Source organism: Berghia stephanieae, chromosome 9, assembly GCF_034508935.2.
Source record: "Berghia stephanieae isolate SIO BIC M18660-M18661 chromosome 9, UCSD_Bste_1.3, whole genome shotgun sequence".
Lineage (NCBI taxonomy): Eukaryota > Metazoa > Mollusca > Gastropoda > Nudibranchia > Aeolidiidae > Berghia > Berghia stephanieae.
Window position 1 is genome coordinate 23,228,534 of NC_088368.1, and position 13,548 is coordinate 23,242,081.

A 13,548-nucleotide genomic window follows, 5' to 3' on the forward strand; every position below is an offset into this window, starting at 1 on the left:
CATGGGTGATTCCTGTTGACATCAGACATCTTGTTTGATGAGTGAAATGCCTAGGTGACGATATCTTATTGTTTTTGTTGTTTTTAAGGGTTTTACGGCGCTTGCAACACATTTAGGTTATATCAGCGCCAGTAAAAAGGAAGAAAACAATAACCATGCATTTGACTGTTTCCCTCCCAGCTAGGACTCGGGCCAGGACAAAACCAAGTAATCTCTTTCCAAGATAAAGACAGAAAGCAAGTTGGAAAACAGATATAGGGGATAGAAGACACAGCAAGTACCTCCCTGCCCACTATGGGAGGGACGATATCTTATGAAGAGAGAGAGAGAGAGAGAGAGAGAGAGAGAGAGAGAGAGAGAGAGAGAGAGAGAGAGATGTAGGAGCCAATGTATGAGAAAATGGAGATCAGGAAAGAATGAGTGAGAGAAGAGAGGTGAGAAGAGTGTTGTTTAGGGTTTACGGCGCTGAAGATTTAGAGTATAGCGAGTAAGAAAGGAGAGAACGATGAACGAGCATGACGTTAGAGGATCGGCAGAGAGACAAGACAGAGTAGACCAAGATAGAAGAAGAAAGAAGTGGAGAAAGATATAGGATAGAGACACAGCAGAGACTTGATAGGGAGGGAGATATTAGAGAGAGAGAGAGAGAGAAGAGGAGAGAGAGAGAGAGAGAGAGAGAGAGAGAGAGAGGAGAGAGAGAGAGAGAGAGAGAGAGAGAGAGAGAGAGAGAGAGAGAGAGAGAGAGAGAGAGAAATGTTTTTATGGTTTTACGGCGCTTGAAACACATGGTCATATCAGCGCCAGTAAAAATGAAGAATAAGGGATAGGAAAAAGTTCTAGAATTACAATTAAAGCACCCAAGAAGAGGTTAGACAATGGGGAATTGGTTCGAATGGGAAACATATGTAGATTCCAAGAGCACACTACAGTACTTAGTTTGAGATCACCTAAAAGTCTCATCCAGACACAAGCACATTTTCCCACTAAGAGGAACGCTTTCAAATGTTTCCAAACCGTTGTATAATTAAAAGAAAAAATGTAATAGTACACAAAAGAGTGATGACTTACAAGGGGAAAAAAAATCATCTCCCAAAACTATAGCTATTCATTCGACTGTTTCCCTCCAGTCAAGGACTCCGGCCTGGACCAAGACAAAACCAAGTTCAGTAACCTCATTCCAAAACAACGACAGTAAGCGACTCAGAAAACAGATATAGGGGTATAGAAGAAGACAAATAATTAAGTTACCTCCCTGCTGACAACGGGAGGTCAGAAACCCTGCCCAGGAGGAGAAGACGAAGAAGAAGAAGAAGAAGAAGAAGAAGAAGAAGAAGAAGAAGAAGAAGAAGAAAAAGAAGAAGAAGATGAAGATAGATTAGAAAATGAGATAAACGGGAATACAGACCCAACAAGACTGACCTCTCCAGCCCACAATAGGAAGCGATAAGAGCCCACTCCATCAAGTAATTGAACGACAAATTTGTGATACACACCACACAAAACAGAAAGATGGATTGAATAATAAATGCAGTAAAATAATGGACTCTAAAATAGACACACAAGTAATTATTATGCGTGTGTAAATAAAACAACTTTGGTTTCAAAACGAAATGCAATGTCAAAAAACGATGACTTTATTTTTAGATTAGATCATCCTTAACATTGACAAAATTGTTTTTACTCAACCAATAATAGCTGATCCATGAAAATGACAAAATACATAATGATATAATATTATTTACACTACCTAATACAATTCACATAATCCTCTCTCTCTCTCAACCTTCTCTTCTTCCCCCCCCCCCCCCCCCCCTCTCTACTCTATATCTCTCAATATCTCCATCCCTACTCCCTCTCTCTCTTTCATCAATCATAAAACAAATCAATTCACAACTCCATACATGAATATGAATGTATTTACATTTCACTAGTCTTGAAAGTTGAAAATGCTGACTCTAATCAGCGTAAAAAAAAAAAAAAAAAGGGGGGGGGGGGGGGGGGGGAACAATGTTATTATCAGGAGCTGCAGATGAAGGGTTAACTCTATTTATATAATTTTCAGGCCTGTAAATGGTTGGTGAAAAAAGTGTCGGAACTTTTTGAACACGCGAAAATAGACACAACAGGACAAAAATATGGATTAATTACACAACACAGATATGACACGTCAATTGACTAGTCAAATCATGTCACAAATCATGACGCTTTGCTTGGTCTTTGATGCGACAAATAAAAAGGGTTTTTTTTGTTTGTTTTTTTAAGTCAGCATTTGAAACAGAATAAAATCTGATTTTTTCCCTGGAACGAAATAAAAGTCTTTTATTTTCTTTTTTATTGGTTCTGTTCTTTGACATTACGAATTTTATTTTTACTATTATTAAAAATAAAAATATTAGCACTTACAGAGCAAAATCGTATTGTCGGAAATCCGACAATAGAGGGAAGATTTACAGGCCTGAATTTTCTTTTAAACGACACCTACGATTTAGAAAAATATCTACTCGATGTGCTTAAAGCTCTTTAAAAGGAACTCACAGCCAGAAGCAGCCCCTGAGTATGAATGCCTGGAATATTGTTTTATCTTGGTATGAACATACAAGACAACAACAGAGACAATGCTATCATCTGCCAGGTGCTCATTTTACACATGCGGACAGTGAGAAAATGTGTGTAAATAGTCTTTTCCTGGATTCAACGAGAATGGGTTTTATATTTAAACTTCAGAATACTCTTCATTGTAATACTAGGCTGCTAGAAGCTGTGGACTGTAAAAAGTAATAAACAAAAATTAATAAAACATCTTCAAAAAAGAACAAAATACCAAATACGGAACGTTTCAGGCTCAAACCCCTTCTTCAGCCAACAACTATGAGTATGAGCTAAGTTTTAGTCTGCACATAAAAGGTAGATTCGAATTCGATGCAACAACAAGTAAAGAAATCCAATTCAGTGCAGACCCATCATCATCATCTTATGGCTTATCCCTCCTGGACATGGCCTCATCAACTGCCAACTGAAACAAGATTCTGTCTTGCACATTCAGATAAAAAACAAAAAACAAAAAAAAACAACTGCATATTACTTTTTGAAAAATAAAATTGGAATATTAAGACTAATCTCCCTTCCCCCTCTCCCCCCAAAAACTGCCATAATATTGGCATGAATTATATCTATCCTTGTTTCGATATATTGCCACATAAAAATTATTTAGAGGGAATTGAATATTGATCAAACGGTCATGAATTTATTTCTTAAGAAGAATAACAACATTGTCAACAACCTCAATTTAGAAATTGTAATAAATAAACAAAAAGAAGGCGAGAAGAAAAGAAAAGAAATTTGTCCAATTTTGCAACCAAAAAAAAAACAAAAAAAACAACAAAAAAAAAGTGTTGATTTCCAATTGACTGAATCACGTTAACTCTTTCAGCGATGAGGCTATATTCGCAGTCACAAAATGGTTGACACATGATTGAGGCAGCATGAGAATGACAAGCCAAGACAAAGCGACATTCGATTTCGGCGCAAAATCTCAATTAAAATACCCCCCCCGCCTCTGGAGCCAAATGAATGTTCTGATGAAAGAAATGATATCATTGGTTCAATTTATAGTACTTTTGTAGAAAGTAGGATTGGGTTACATTATTATTTTTGCCTTTCAAGACTGACTGCACTGTACAGCCATTGGTCAGTAAACAGATTCTGCTCTGGCACAGTGCGGCCAATGGCGCTGACAGAGTTAAAATAAACAAATACAAAAGTCCCCCCCCCCCCGGCAAAAAAAAATCAAAGAAAATAAAGAAAGAAAATATTTCTTGATAACGAAATGCTATGAGTAGTCATCATCATCTTCTGTGTTTTGTTGCTGCTGTTGCTGTTGTTGTTGTTGTAGCTGTTGCTGTTGTAACATCTGCTGCATCTGCATCCATTGTTGTTGTTCTATCAATGCCTGCTCTTGGCGAGCCTGGGAAATAGAAAATATTTTGTAGAAATAATTTACTTATATATGATTTGCTTTTTTTTTAAATATGAAGGTTTATATAGTGTAATATTTTGTCATCAGACAAGAGGAATTCATCCCTAAATTCTTTGCGTTTATAAATTTATTTTTTTTTTCTTTTTAAAGAAGATATACTAGCCTCTTGCAGCTTGGCATGCTTCATTGATTTATTGATCAATTTATTTATTTATTTTAATTGTTTGTTCATAATAAAGATCAGTTAAAAATACTTGGCTGCTATGGACAACAAAAAAACGTTTTGAAAACTATTTTTTGGGGAGAAAAACAAAACAAAACTGAATTTGAAGACAAAAACTCAATAGAATCAAAACTATACGATTTTGGCTCATTTAAATACTTCAGAATTGGTGTCGTGTGATACAATTTGAAAATGTATATCTATTAAATATCTTGATTCTGAGTAAAATAATCATATTTCCACCTAAATTTAATTTTTAAAAATCTGAATCTGACTTTGGCCAAATTTAACCCCCAAAAGTCTGTTTATAAACCTGTATTGGTTAAGTGGCACGAATGTGAAATATCAATTTCTAAAATCAAAATTTCGATCATTAACAAAATTATAGATGCTTTGTTTAAAGTTTAGTATCGGGTATGATGTTGCATTTGTTTTTGTTTTTTTTTAAATGTCAGAGATAAAGAACAAAAAAATTTAGACCAACAAGGCGTTGACATTGAGCAAAAGTTAACTTAAAGAGTGTTGACTTTATGTTGATTCCACTTTGTTACAGAACTAGAGCCAAAAAACTTTGTCAAAACCATTGTATGATTCAGAACAGCCAATTTGTCCTATTACTTATACACTGACCATGACAACGAAAAATGACACAATTTCAGATCAAAATATTCTTCCTGTATAATACAAGAGAAGCTACTCAATAATAAGTAATATTTTCACGTTATAACATGAGGGAGGCAACTCAGTAATAAGTAAACCAAGTTTTACATAACAGCATTAAGTTCTTGTAGATTTTCTGACTTATTATTATTATAAGACAAATCTGAACTAGAAAAATTTTTACATCATAACGAATTTCCTACAGTTGGGTTAAAATAAATAACATTACAACCTAAATCAGCACGATATCCTTTCTACACTTACCTTTTCAAATAATGCCTGTTGTTGTTTAAGCAACTCTTCCTCTGGAATTCCAAGATTTTCCAGCCTTGAACTTCCTCTCCGTTTTTTAGCGGCCACTGCCTTGGCTTCTTTGATAACAGCCTTAGCTTCAGCTTTGTAAGAGTGAAATCCAAGTTTTTCCAGAGCTGTTAATATATATTAAAGAATGCCTTTACAATTAAAATCTAAATTTTAAAATGCACAGCCTGCCACAGGCAATCATAAAATTCAATAAAATTAAGATTGCAGTATATAATAAGCAAATGCCCCTGCCCCCCCACCCCTCCTTTATTATACAATTTCTGACACAAGATTAGTATTGCACGTCTATGCACATACTCATCATTGAACTATGTGATGTCGGACATGTTTATCACTGACTGCCATTTAGTGAACATCAGGAAAGCATAATGTTCAGAATACCCTTCATTTTTTCCTTAATTTCCTTTCTTTCCATTCAATCAAATCTCCCTGGATTGTTGTTGATAGGGCCAAGGTCATAGAGGTTAGTGTCTGTAACAAATAAGTGTACTCTTTTGAATCAATTCTCTACATGCATGGTGCTCTTACTCTTAATAGTTAAGTAGTAAAGTACAAATAAAAAGTATACAGTCTCATAAAATACTTATACACACGTAATATTTTGAAGTTTTGAGCCCCAAATGTTCAGTGTTTAGTCCTGTTCTATTTTTGAAGTTATTAAATTCATTTTTGTACATTAAATATTGCAGTCCAGGGATTCTAGCTTAGTACTTACTTTGATACGTGCCTTTAACAGGGATAAAAAGCTGTAATAATTTCAGAAAGTAAATAAAATGGAAGTAACTAAATGGACTGATTCACAGACCAGAAATGATTTTATCAAAGGTCTGACTTTCACCAAGTGGAGCGAAATTCTTCAGATATCAAAAAGATAGAATATAACCAAATTCAATGTGAATAGTATCTCATCAGTATAGCTCAACCCTTATATGTGATAATTTTGCAATGTTTCCAGTAATATAGTTTCTTAGCCTTATGTTTATCATACAACACAAAAAATACATCAAATTAAAGATAATAAAAGATCTATAATTTGATACTTTTTAAGTTGATATATATTGGCGTACGTTGTGAGAGATCAGTGCACAGTTTGAATGAAAGGGATGTCTATGTAGCAAGTAATACTGGAGGCTGGAGCATCCAAAATAGATTTACAAAATTTATGTTGTACTGTGGGACCATTTATAATAGGAGGAGCTAAATACAGTAGAACTCGGAAATTGCGAGTTCGACGGGTCCACTCCTGATTACTCGCTATTTCCGAGTTCTCGCTATTCCCGAGTTGCCAGAAAAGGTCACTCGGCCGTACAAAAAGATGGAAAGACAATGTATGTGTGTGTGTGTGTGTGTTTGTGCGTGTGTACCGCAAATGACTGTGTGTGGATAAAGTGGGGTGGGGGCGGGGTTGAACACGGCCTTCGTTAACTACGTAATGATGGCCACGGGTTGAAGTTGATCCACCCCTAAAACCCACCCCTTCCATTTCCATCAAGATTTCATGTGTGTGTGTATGTGTGTATGTGCGAGTGTTTGTATGCACTAGGCATGTTTGATGAGGTAAGCAAGTGCATCATGTCACTCAATCACTGACCCACTGAAATGATGGTTCCACGCTCCCTTCTCTCACTGGTCGTGTCGTTCCTCGCTGACCGATGCTGCTAAGTGAGGCATGTTGACATGTTGGCTGCCAGTGCTTACCTCGCGCGTCGCGTGGCACCACATTGAGTGAATAATTGACCCCCACCCCCAATACACACACGCACACAAACACACGCACCCAACCCCCACCCAAATTTGTTTCTCCTCCTATGTACTACTACAGACCAGGCTACTATGTAATATTACACGTAACGAGAAATAAGAAAAGGAAAGAAGCTAGGCTAAAAATATTTAAATCACCCTTGTCTGTTGTTTTGCTTTACTTCGTTCGAAGTCCTAGGCTGGGGCAGGAAATGCTCGTTATTTCCGAGTTGACCTCTTTTTCATACTCGCTACTTTCATGCTAATTTTATTGACTCAAATAAGAGAAAAAAACAGGGATTTAGATTTTACTCGCTATTTCCGAGTACGTTACTTTCATGTTCTACTGTATACATTCCACAAAATAACTTCAACCCCTCCCCCCTACCCATTCTTATATATCTCATTCTCATATTAAAGTCAATCTATATATGAGGGAACCCCCCCCCCCCCCCTAAAAAAAAAAAAAAACACAAAAAAACATAAAAACCCTACCTTCTAAAATATGGTCTGGAGAAATAGTTTTTTTACTCTGCTTGACACAGATGTCATTGGCTTCAGATGATACGAGATGGATGAACTCTGTGCAGCAGCTGAGAACAAGCTCCCTCGCATCGTTTGCCACACGGATGCTTGGTAGGAGTTCCTTTATCATTTTGTTGAGGGCTGCTCGTGGAATATTTAATTCATCTTCAGGCTGCTGTTGTGGTGAGTCCCGATTATCCGCCATCTGGTAAATATATATAAAAATCAAAGATACGTTCAGAATCAATTATTATCATCAGACATATCTGAGAACAAAATTTAATTCATATCTTAGAAAAGTAAAACCGGGTAACTTGGCCACTTGTTCGATTGTCTCACTCCAGGCTTGCCATGAGCAGCCAATATGCCAATTTGCAACCTAGATACTGACAATAGGCATACCTGGCTACTTGAAAATTTCAAATAAAGTAAAAAATAAAAATTCATCAGTAATTAATAGTCAAATTTCAGTAATACTAAAGCAAACAAAAATAATGATAGATACACCCTTTTATATATGTAAAAGAAAACTCCAAATGAATGACAACTTAAAAAAATTTAATCCTACTAGATCTAGATCTAGATGTCTATCTACCAGTATTTAAAAACATCGAATCTAGAAATTTAATAGATCTAGATCTATCACAATCGATAACGAATAAAAAAAAAAGGTTAAAATAAGATCTAGAACATAAGAACAATTCGAACTTCAAATCAGCATTATGTCCATGGGTTCGGTTACAAATTCAAACTGGTCAAATCCATAGTGTGACCATTTGTATTAGTAATATTTCTTCTATTTCCGTTAGTCCATAATTGTCCTTACACTTCCGTAACAATTACGGACGGTCCAAAATAATAGTAATAGGCAGGTATGAAGAGGCTCACCTAGCCAATTAATTGTATTTTTATGAAATATTTACAATGATAATGATGCCCAGCAAATTTACCCCAAAGTGCTGGCGATTTTACCCGAAATTATATATACTTTTGAAATAATGTAATAAATATTACAAATATACTATTTAGAAATAATTTTATGATGAGAATCTACTCTTAAAATGAACATAAAATGGATATAGATGGCAACAAAGTGAAAACAGCATTGATTTTGTGAACAAGGCCTTCACACTCAAGTAGGTAGTTGCATGAAAATTTGAGATTGCAGCAATTGTTTTCAAAATAGTCTCATGCTATTCTGCAAGAAATACACTTTTCAATGGTACCAAAATTATGACAATGTGACAATTAGAACCAAAGTTACGGGATTATTAGTCCGCAAAAGTGGACCAAAATACTTAATATAATTTAAGAGGAAAAAAGAAACTAAAACTGTGACCAGAGAGCAACCGAAAAGCGGGGGAAATGGAAAATCACGGTTATTTGGGATGGAATACATATAAAACCATATATCAAAATGATCGCAAAGGAAAGACGAAGCAAATTTTAAAAAAATTAAATGATTATTATGCAATATTATGCAACGTCATGCAATTACATAACCCTAGAAAATGAAAAAAAAAGACGCGAGGAACGGATAATAACTTTAAAAACAGATTTGAGGGTGGTCTTCTTCCAGAGCATGCTTACAATACTATGGCTATGATTAATTTTGAACACAAAAATTGTTAAAACAAGAGGAAAGGAGCGTAAACGTATGAATTTAGACACTAAAGTTGTGTCCTTGGGGAAGGCACTTAATATTTGGCATTGGCAAATGAGCAACAGACGAAAGATGACTGGTATTCGGAGAGAAGAAAAAAAAAAAAAAAAAACAATGAACAGGGCTAGAAATAAAGTTGAACAAGTGTCAGTAAATGCAACTTGCAAATTTACTGCCCAATGTTTTTGCATCCTTGGACAAGACATTTGGGCACCAACAGTACTCGGGAGAAACAAGCTTGCCGCTTTATATATGCAAACATGGTCAGTGATAAAAATGCAAAATTAAAAACAAGAACTACATAAGAGTGGTAGAGAAAACTTAACCTGAAAATGCAAAATTGAATATTACGTAACATATTACATAATAACAAACAATAAGCCGATAAATACAGACACTTTGCAAACTTTCTGCAACATAGGCATGTCATATATCAAACTGAACATCTCGAAGAGATGTATCATATGACTAACTATTAAACTACATTAAAATTGAAATGAACTTTAGAAAATTTGATAATTGCTTTGCATTCAACATCACTAAGAGAACAGATTAAAGGGTACTCACGTACTGACTCGCTTAAATCCATAAGATGGCTGATATGTGGCAAAAGACAGAAGACAACAAAATCTAGGCACTCTGGGTTGTTGGCTGCATGGAATGTAGACACAGGCAATATCCAGGTAATGATACTGAATAAATACATCGAAGTCCAAGCAATGATACAGAAGTAGTTGGGGAGACTGACGATCGAATTCATGTTGTTACTTCAATTTCATATTTAAAATACAAGGCAGATTATTGGAGCTGGAGGAGGCAGTCGACGGGAGTTGGAGGTGGCAGACAATCAAATTCATGTCGTTATTTCAGTCTCATATTTAAAAATACAAGACAGACGACTGGAGTTAGAGGCGGCAGACGACTGGAGTTGGAGGTGGCAGACAATCAAATTCATGTTGTTATTTCAATTTCATATTTAAAAATACAAGGCGGATTATTGGAGCTGGAGGAGGCAGATGACGGGAATTGGAGGTGGCAGACAATCAAATTCATGTTGTTATTTCAATCTCATATTTAGAAATACAAGGCAGATTATTGGAGCTGGAGGCGGCAGACGACGGGAGTTGGAGGTGGCAGACAATCAAATTCATGTTGTTATTACAATTTCATATATTCAAAAATACAAGGCAGATTATAGGAGCTGGAGGTGGCAGACAATCAAATTCATGTTGTTATTTCAATCTCATATTTAGAAATACAAGACAGACGACTGGAGTTCGAGACGGCAGACGACTGGAGTTGGAGGTGGCAGACAATCAAATTCATGTTGTTATTTCAATCTCATATTTAAAAATACAAGACAGACGACTGGAGTTCGAGGCGGCAGACGACTGGAGTTGGAGGTGGCAGACAATCAAATTCATGTTGTTATGTCAATTTCATATTTAAAAATACAAGGCAGATTATTGGAGCTGGAGGAGGCAGACAATCAAATTCATGTTGTTATTTCAATCTCATATTTAAAAATACAAGACAGACGACAGGAGTTAGAGGCGGCAGACGACTGGAGTTGGAGGTGGCAGACAATCAAATTCATGTTGTTATTTCAATTTCATATATAAAAATACAAGGCAGATTATTGGAGCTGGAGGAGGCAGACGACTGGAGTTGGAGGTGGCAGACAATCAAATTCATGTTGTTATTTCAATCTCATATTTAAAAATACAAGACAGACAACTGGAGTTCGAGGCGGCAGACGACGGGAGTTGGAGGTGGCAGACAATCAAATTCATATTGTTATTTCAATTTCATATTTAAAAATACAAGGCAGGAAATGAAACATGAAAATGTGGTGTCATAATGAACGTCTGACTCTGAAAACAAAAAAAGTACTTCGATTATGATTAAATCAACAAAATTAAAAGTTATATAATAATTTTTGTTGTGGTAAAGAGTAAAGTAATGAATGAAATATACTTGAATTGGCTCTATCATGCTATTCTGTATTATTTGTATTGAAATTAACCACATTAAATTAAACCAACACACTTAACCTGCAGAACAAACAAAAATAAAAGATAAAAAATAATATCAGTGGAACATAATTTTTAGTTGTCCGGTATCATCCCAGTTAAAAAGTCATTTCAGTTTCAACATTCATTCATAAAATAAAACTAAAATTATGGATGGGACTATTTTCAGTCTTTTTACAGCAATTATTTAGCTTGAAATTATTTATACAAGTCACAAAAGCAAACGCAGTCGATAGTTTACAGACTGCACTGTACACAGGAGACTCGGGGATACATCGAGAGGCAATCCTGGTTGGCCGTCGCCAACTTCATGAACACGCATCGTATTTAAAGTCACTAAAAGACGCTTTCGCCAGCATCAATCACCACCAAAATTCACACAAATAGAGAAAAATGGTTGGCGAATAATATAACATTAATTAAAAATAGGTAATATAATGAAAAATGTATTTAAAATGAAGTTAAAACTTACCAAATTTTCAAACAGCTGGCATCTGAACAAAGAATGAACGGATTAAAAATCTGAAAACGCCGCCTGATGCGCTGGCTTCTCCTCTTTAAAATGAGACCGGAAGTGACGAAATTAGTGCACAGGAAGCGATTCCACGGCAATGGAAGTAAAACTATGTTCACCGGTAAACACAATTTTCACTCCAGAGCCGTAACATCGATATCGGGGCTCGATCAGCGGCTCAGCCACGGGCGATGCGACTACCTACTCAAGTGATCAAACCAAGGGAGCTTTAGTGTAGAGGATTGCTGGACAGTCGAAAAGTCAAGGATATCACAACATCTTGAGTACGACATGACATTTTGAAGTGCTATAACTTTTTTCATTGGTTGCCTGCAAACCGAAGCAATACAAACATTCATGTCTTGTCTTTTATGAACTATTTCAACACTGAGGGGTGAAAGAATTAATATCTACCATGCTTTATTTCTTGGGGGTTGGGGGTTGAGGTTTGCGGCTTTTACCCTAATCGATTGCTTTCCAGAACTTTGCCTCGGCCTTGTCTACTATCTAGATTTATTTATGAAGTATGATGAGGTAGTTTTGATTCCTTCTCCAGATATGTGCCGATTAGCCATTTTGGAAAGTGAAGTGCTAATTTGGGTTAAAATTGAAAAAAAAAAAAAAAATTGTAAAACAGTTCAGGAAATGTTGCTAACTCTGTGCTGTAGTGTTGACAGTATTGAGCACAACAGGCGATGCTGATACTGATACTGATGCTTGTTGAGTTGTGGTTTTTTTATTCTGTACTGTTACTGTTACGATATCGTCTGGCACTGACATCACGTCCATTCTTGTTTCCATATCCCATTGATCTTGAACATAAACATAATTTTTGTCTACACTACACCTTTACATGTGCCTCTAGGCCTAGGTGAGAGTGAGAGTTGATTTGATTGTAATTGTGGTCTGCTGTTCATCTGTCGTGCGCTCACTCACAATCACAATCTCAAACTCAAACTCAAGGTGTATATTTGTGGATGTGTCATATGTTCAATCTGCGAGTTGGATAGGCGCATTGAGTATTCCATATATTTTACCTTATATGCTACTTCAAAAACACCACCAGTTCTAGAGTTAATAATAATAATAACTCACTTCTTTTCTTACTTTCCTGAAATTGAACAAAACAACACACAGCCGCAGACAGAAAGAAAGGGAACTAAAAAACATTCACAGTGCTTCTCGACATCTTCTTAGTATGCACAATTTTCTTTCGCTTTCGTGGCCCAAGACAGCCTGAGTTATCAACTGAAACAGGTCCAATTAGATCGATTTGAACATGTTGATTTGGTATAAAGTTAAAAATTGTGAATATTCCATTAGAATTTATCACTATTCAGTGATAATCGAAGATTTAATACAATATTATTCTCACTTGTTTTTGTTTTTTTGCAATATTTGTATGCCCGGAATCTTTAATGACAATTTGGAAATCTCCACAGATAAAAATCATGAAAATCAGGTTACGCTACTTTTGCTTTCACTTTCATTTTCAGTCTTGGCATAGGCAAGCTAGAAGAAAATGGCTTTGCCCTTTATCCACAGATTACACAGCTATTTAGCACGGATATCTAATCACGAAACAAGAATTATAAAACGTCTATGTCAATCAAAGCATGGTACATAGTTTTATTTAGTTGAAATATAACTCACAGTGTGGACTGGATAGCTCAGTCGGTTGTGCGACCCCTCGCTGTCCTCTCTCTCTCAACTCTCTGAGTCTCTCCCGGCCAGACGGAGGGTGTCGTGTCAATTAGATCCTGAGTCTGAGTTTGGCACTGTGCCCGTGACTTTTTATTCTCTGTTTTAATCTGGCACTTCTCCATACCCTATTTTTCTCATCATCTGCATCATTTTATACAAATGCCCGCTCCGCCGCTCCACACTTTT

At 36.0% G+C, this 13,548-nt stretch overlaps 2 protein-coding genes across 7 annotated transcripts in view; one reads left to right on the forward strand and one right to left on the reverse strand.

Moving 5' to 3' along the window:
* Positions 1-1,611: 1,611 nt before the first annotated feature.
* LOC144979891 (protein Dr1-like) lies at positions 1,612-13,054 on the reverse strand. 6 transcript variants are annotated; one of them, XM_078927142.1, is made up of 5 exons: positions 11,617-11,703; positions 9,679-10,985; positions 7,419-7,653; positions 5,124-5,287; positions 1,612-3,964 (listed from the first exon to the last, which is right to left on the reverse strand). In XM_078927142.1, the coding sequence occupies exons 3-5, from the start codon at positions 7,651-7,653 to the stop codon at positions 3,830-3,832; spliced, it is 534 nt and encodes a 177-aa protein (XP_078783268.1). In that variant the 5' UTR covers positions 9,679-10,985; positions 11,617-11,703; the 3' UTR covers positions 1,612-3,829. The 6 variants fall into 6 exon arrangements, with proteins under 6 accessions (XP_078783268.1, XP_078783270.1, XP_078783269.1 ...); XM_078927141.1 differs by having other exon boundaries at positions 3,714-3,964; positions 9,683-9,762; positions 11,617-11,691; XM_078927144.1 differs by lacking the exons at positions 9,679-10,985; positions 11,617-11,703 and adding an exon at positions 12,754-13,054.
* Positions 13,055-13,140: 86 nt separating this feature from the next.
* LOC144979890 (aspartate--tRNA ligase, mitochondrial-like) overlaps positions 13,141-13,548 on the forward strand; it is a 59,851-nt gene continuing 59,443 nt past the window's right edge. Inside the window, 1 exon segment of the mRNA XM_078927138.1 lies at positions 13,141-13,277. Within this exon segment, the coding sequence (XP_078783264.1) occupies positions 13,181-13,277 (97 nt within the window). The 5' untranslated portion in view covers positions 13,141-13,180.

Excerpts from the sequence above, each read along its gene's own strand:
- LOC144979891 (XM_078927139.1), bottom strand. The coding sequence starts at position 9,871 with ATGAATTCGATCGTCAGTCTCCCCAACTACTTCTGTATCATTGCTTGG. Across the intron at positions 7,654-9,682 it reads TTATGGATTTAAGCGAGTCA|ATGGCGGATAATCGGGACTC; the intron begins GTACGTGAGTAC and ends TATATTTACCAG. Across the intron at positions 5,288-7,418 it reads TCCAGACCATATTTTAGAAG|CTCTGGAAAAACTTGGATTT; the intron begins GTAGGGTTTTTA and ends ATATATTAACAG.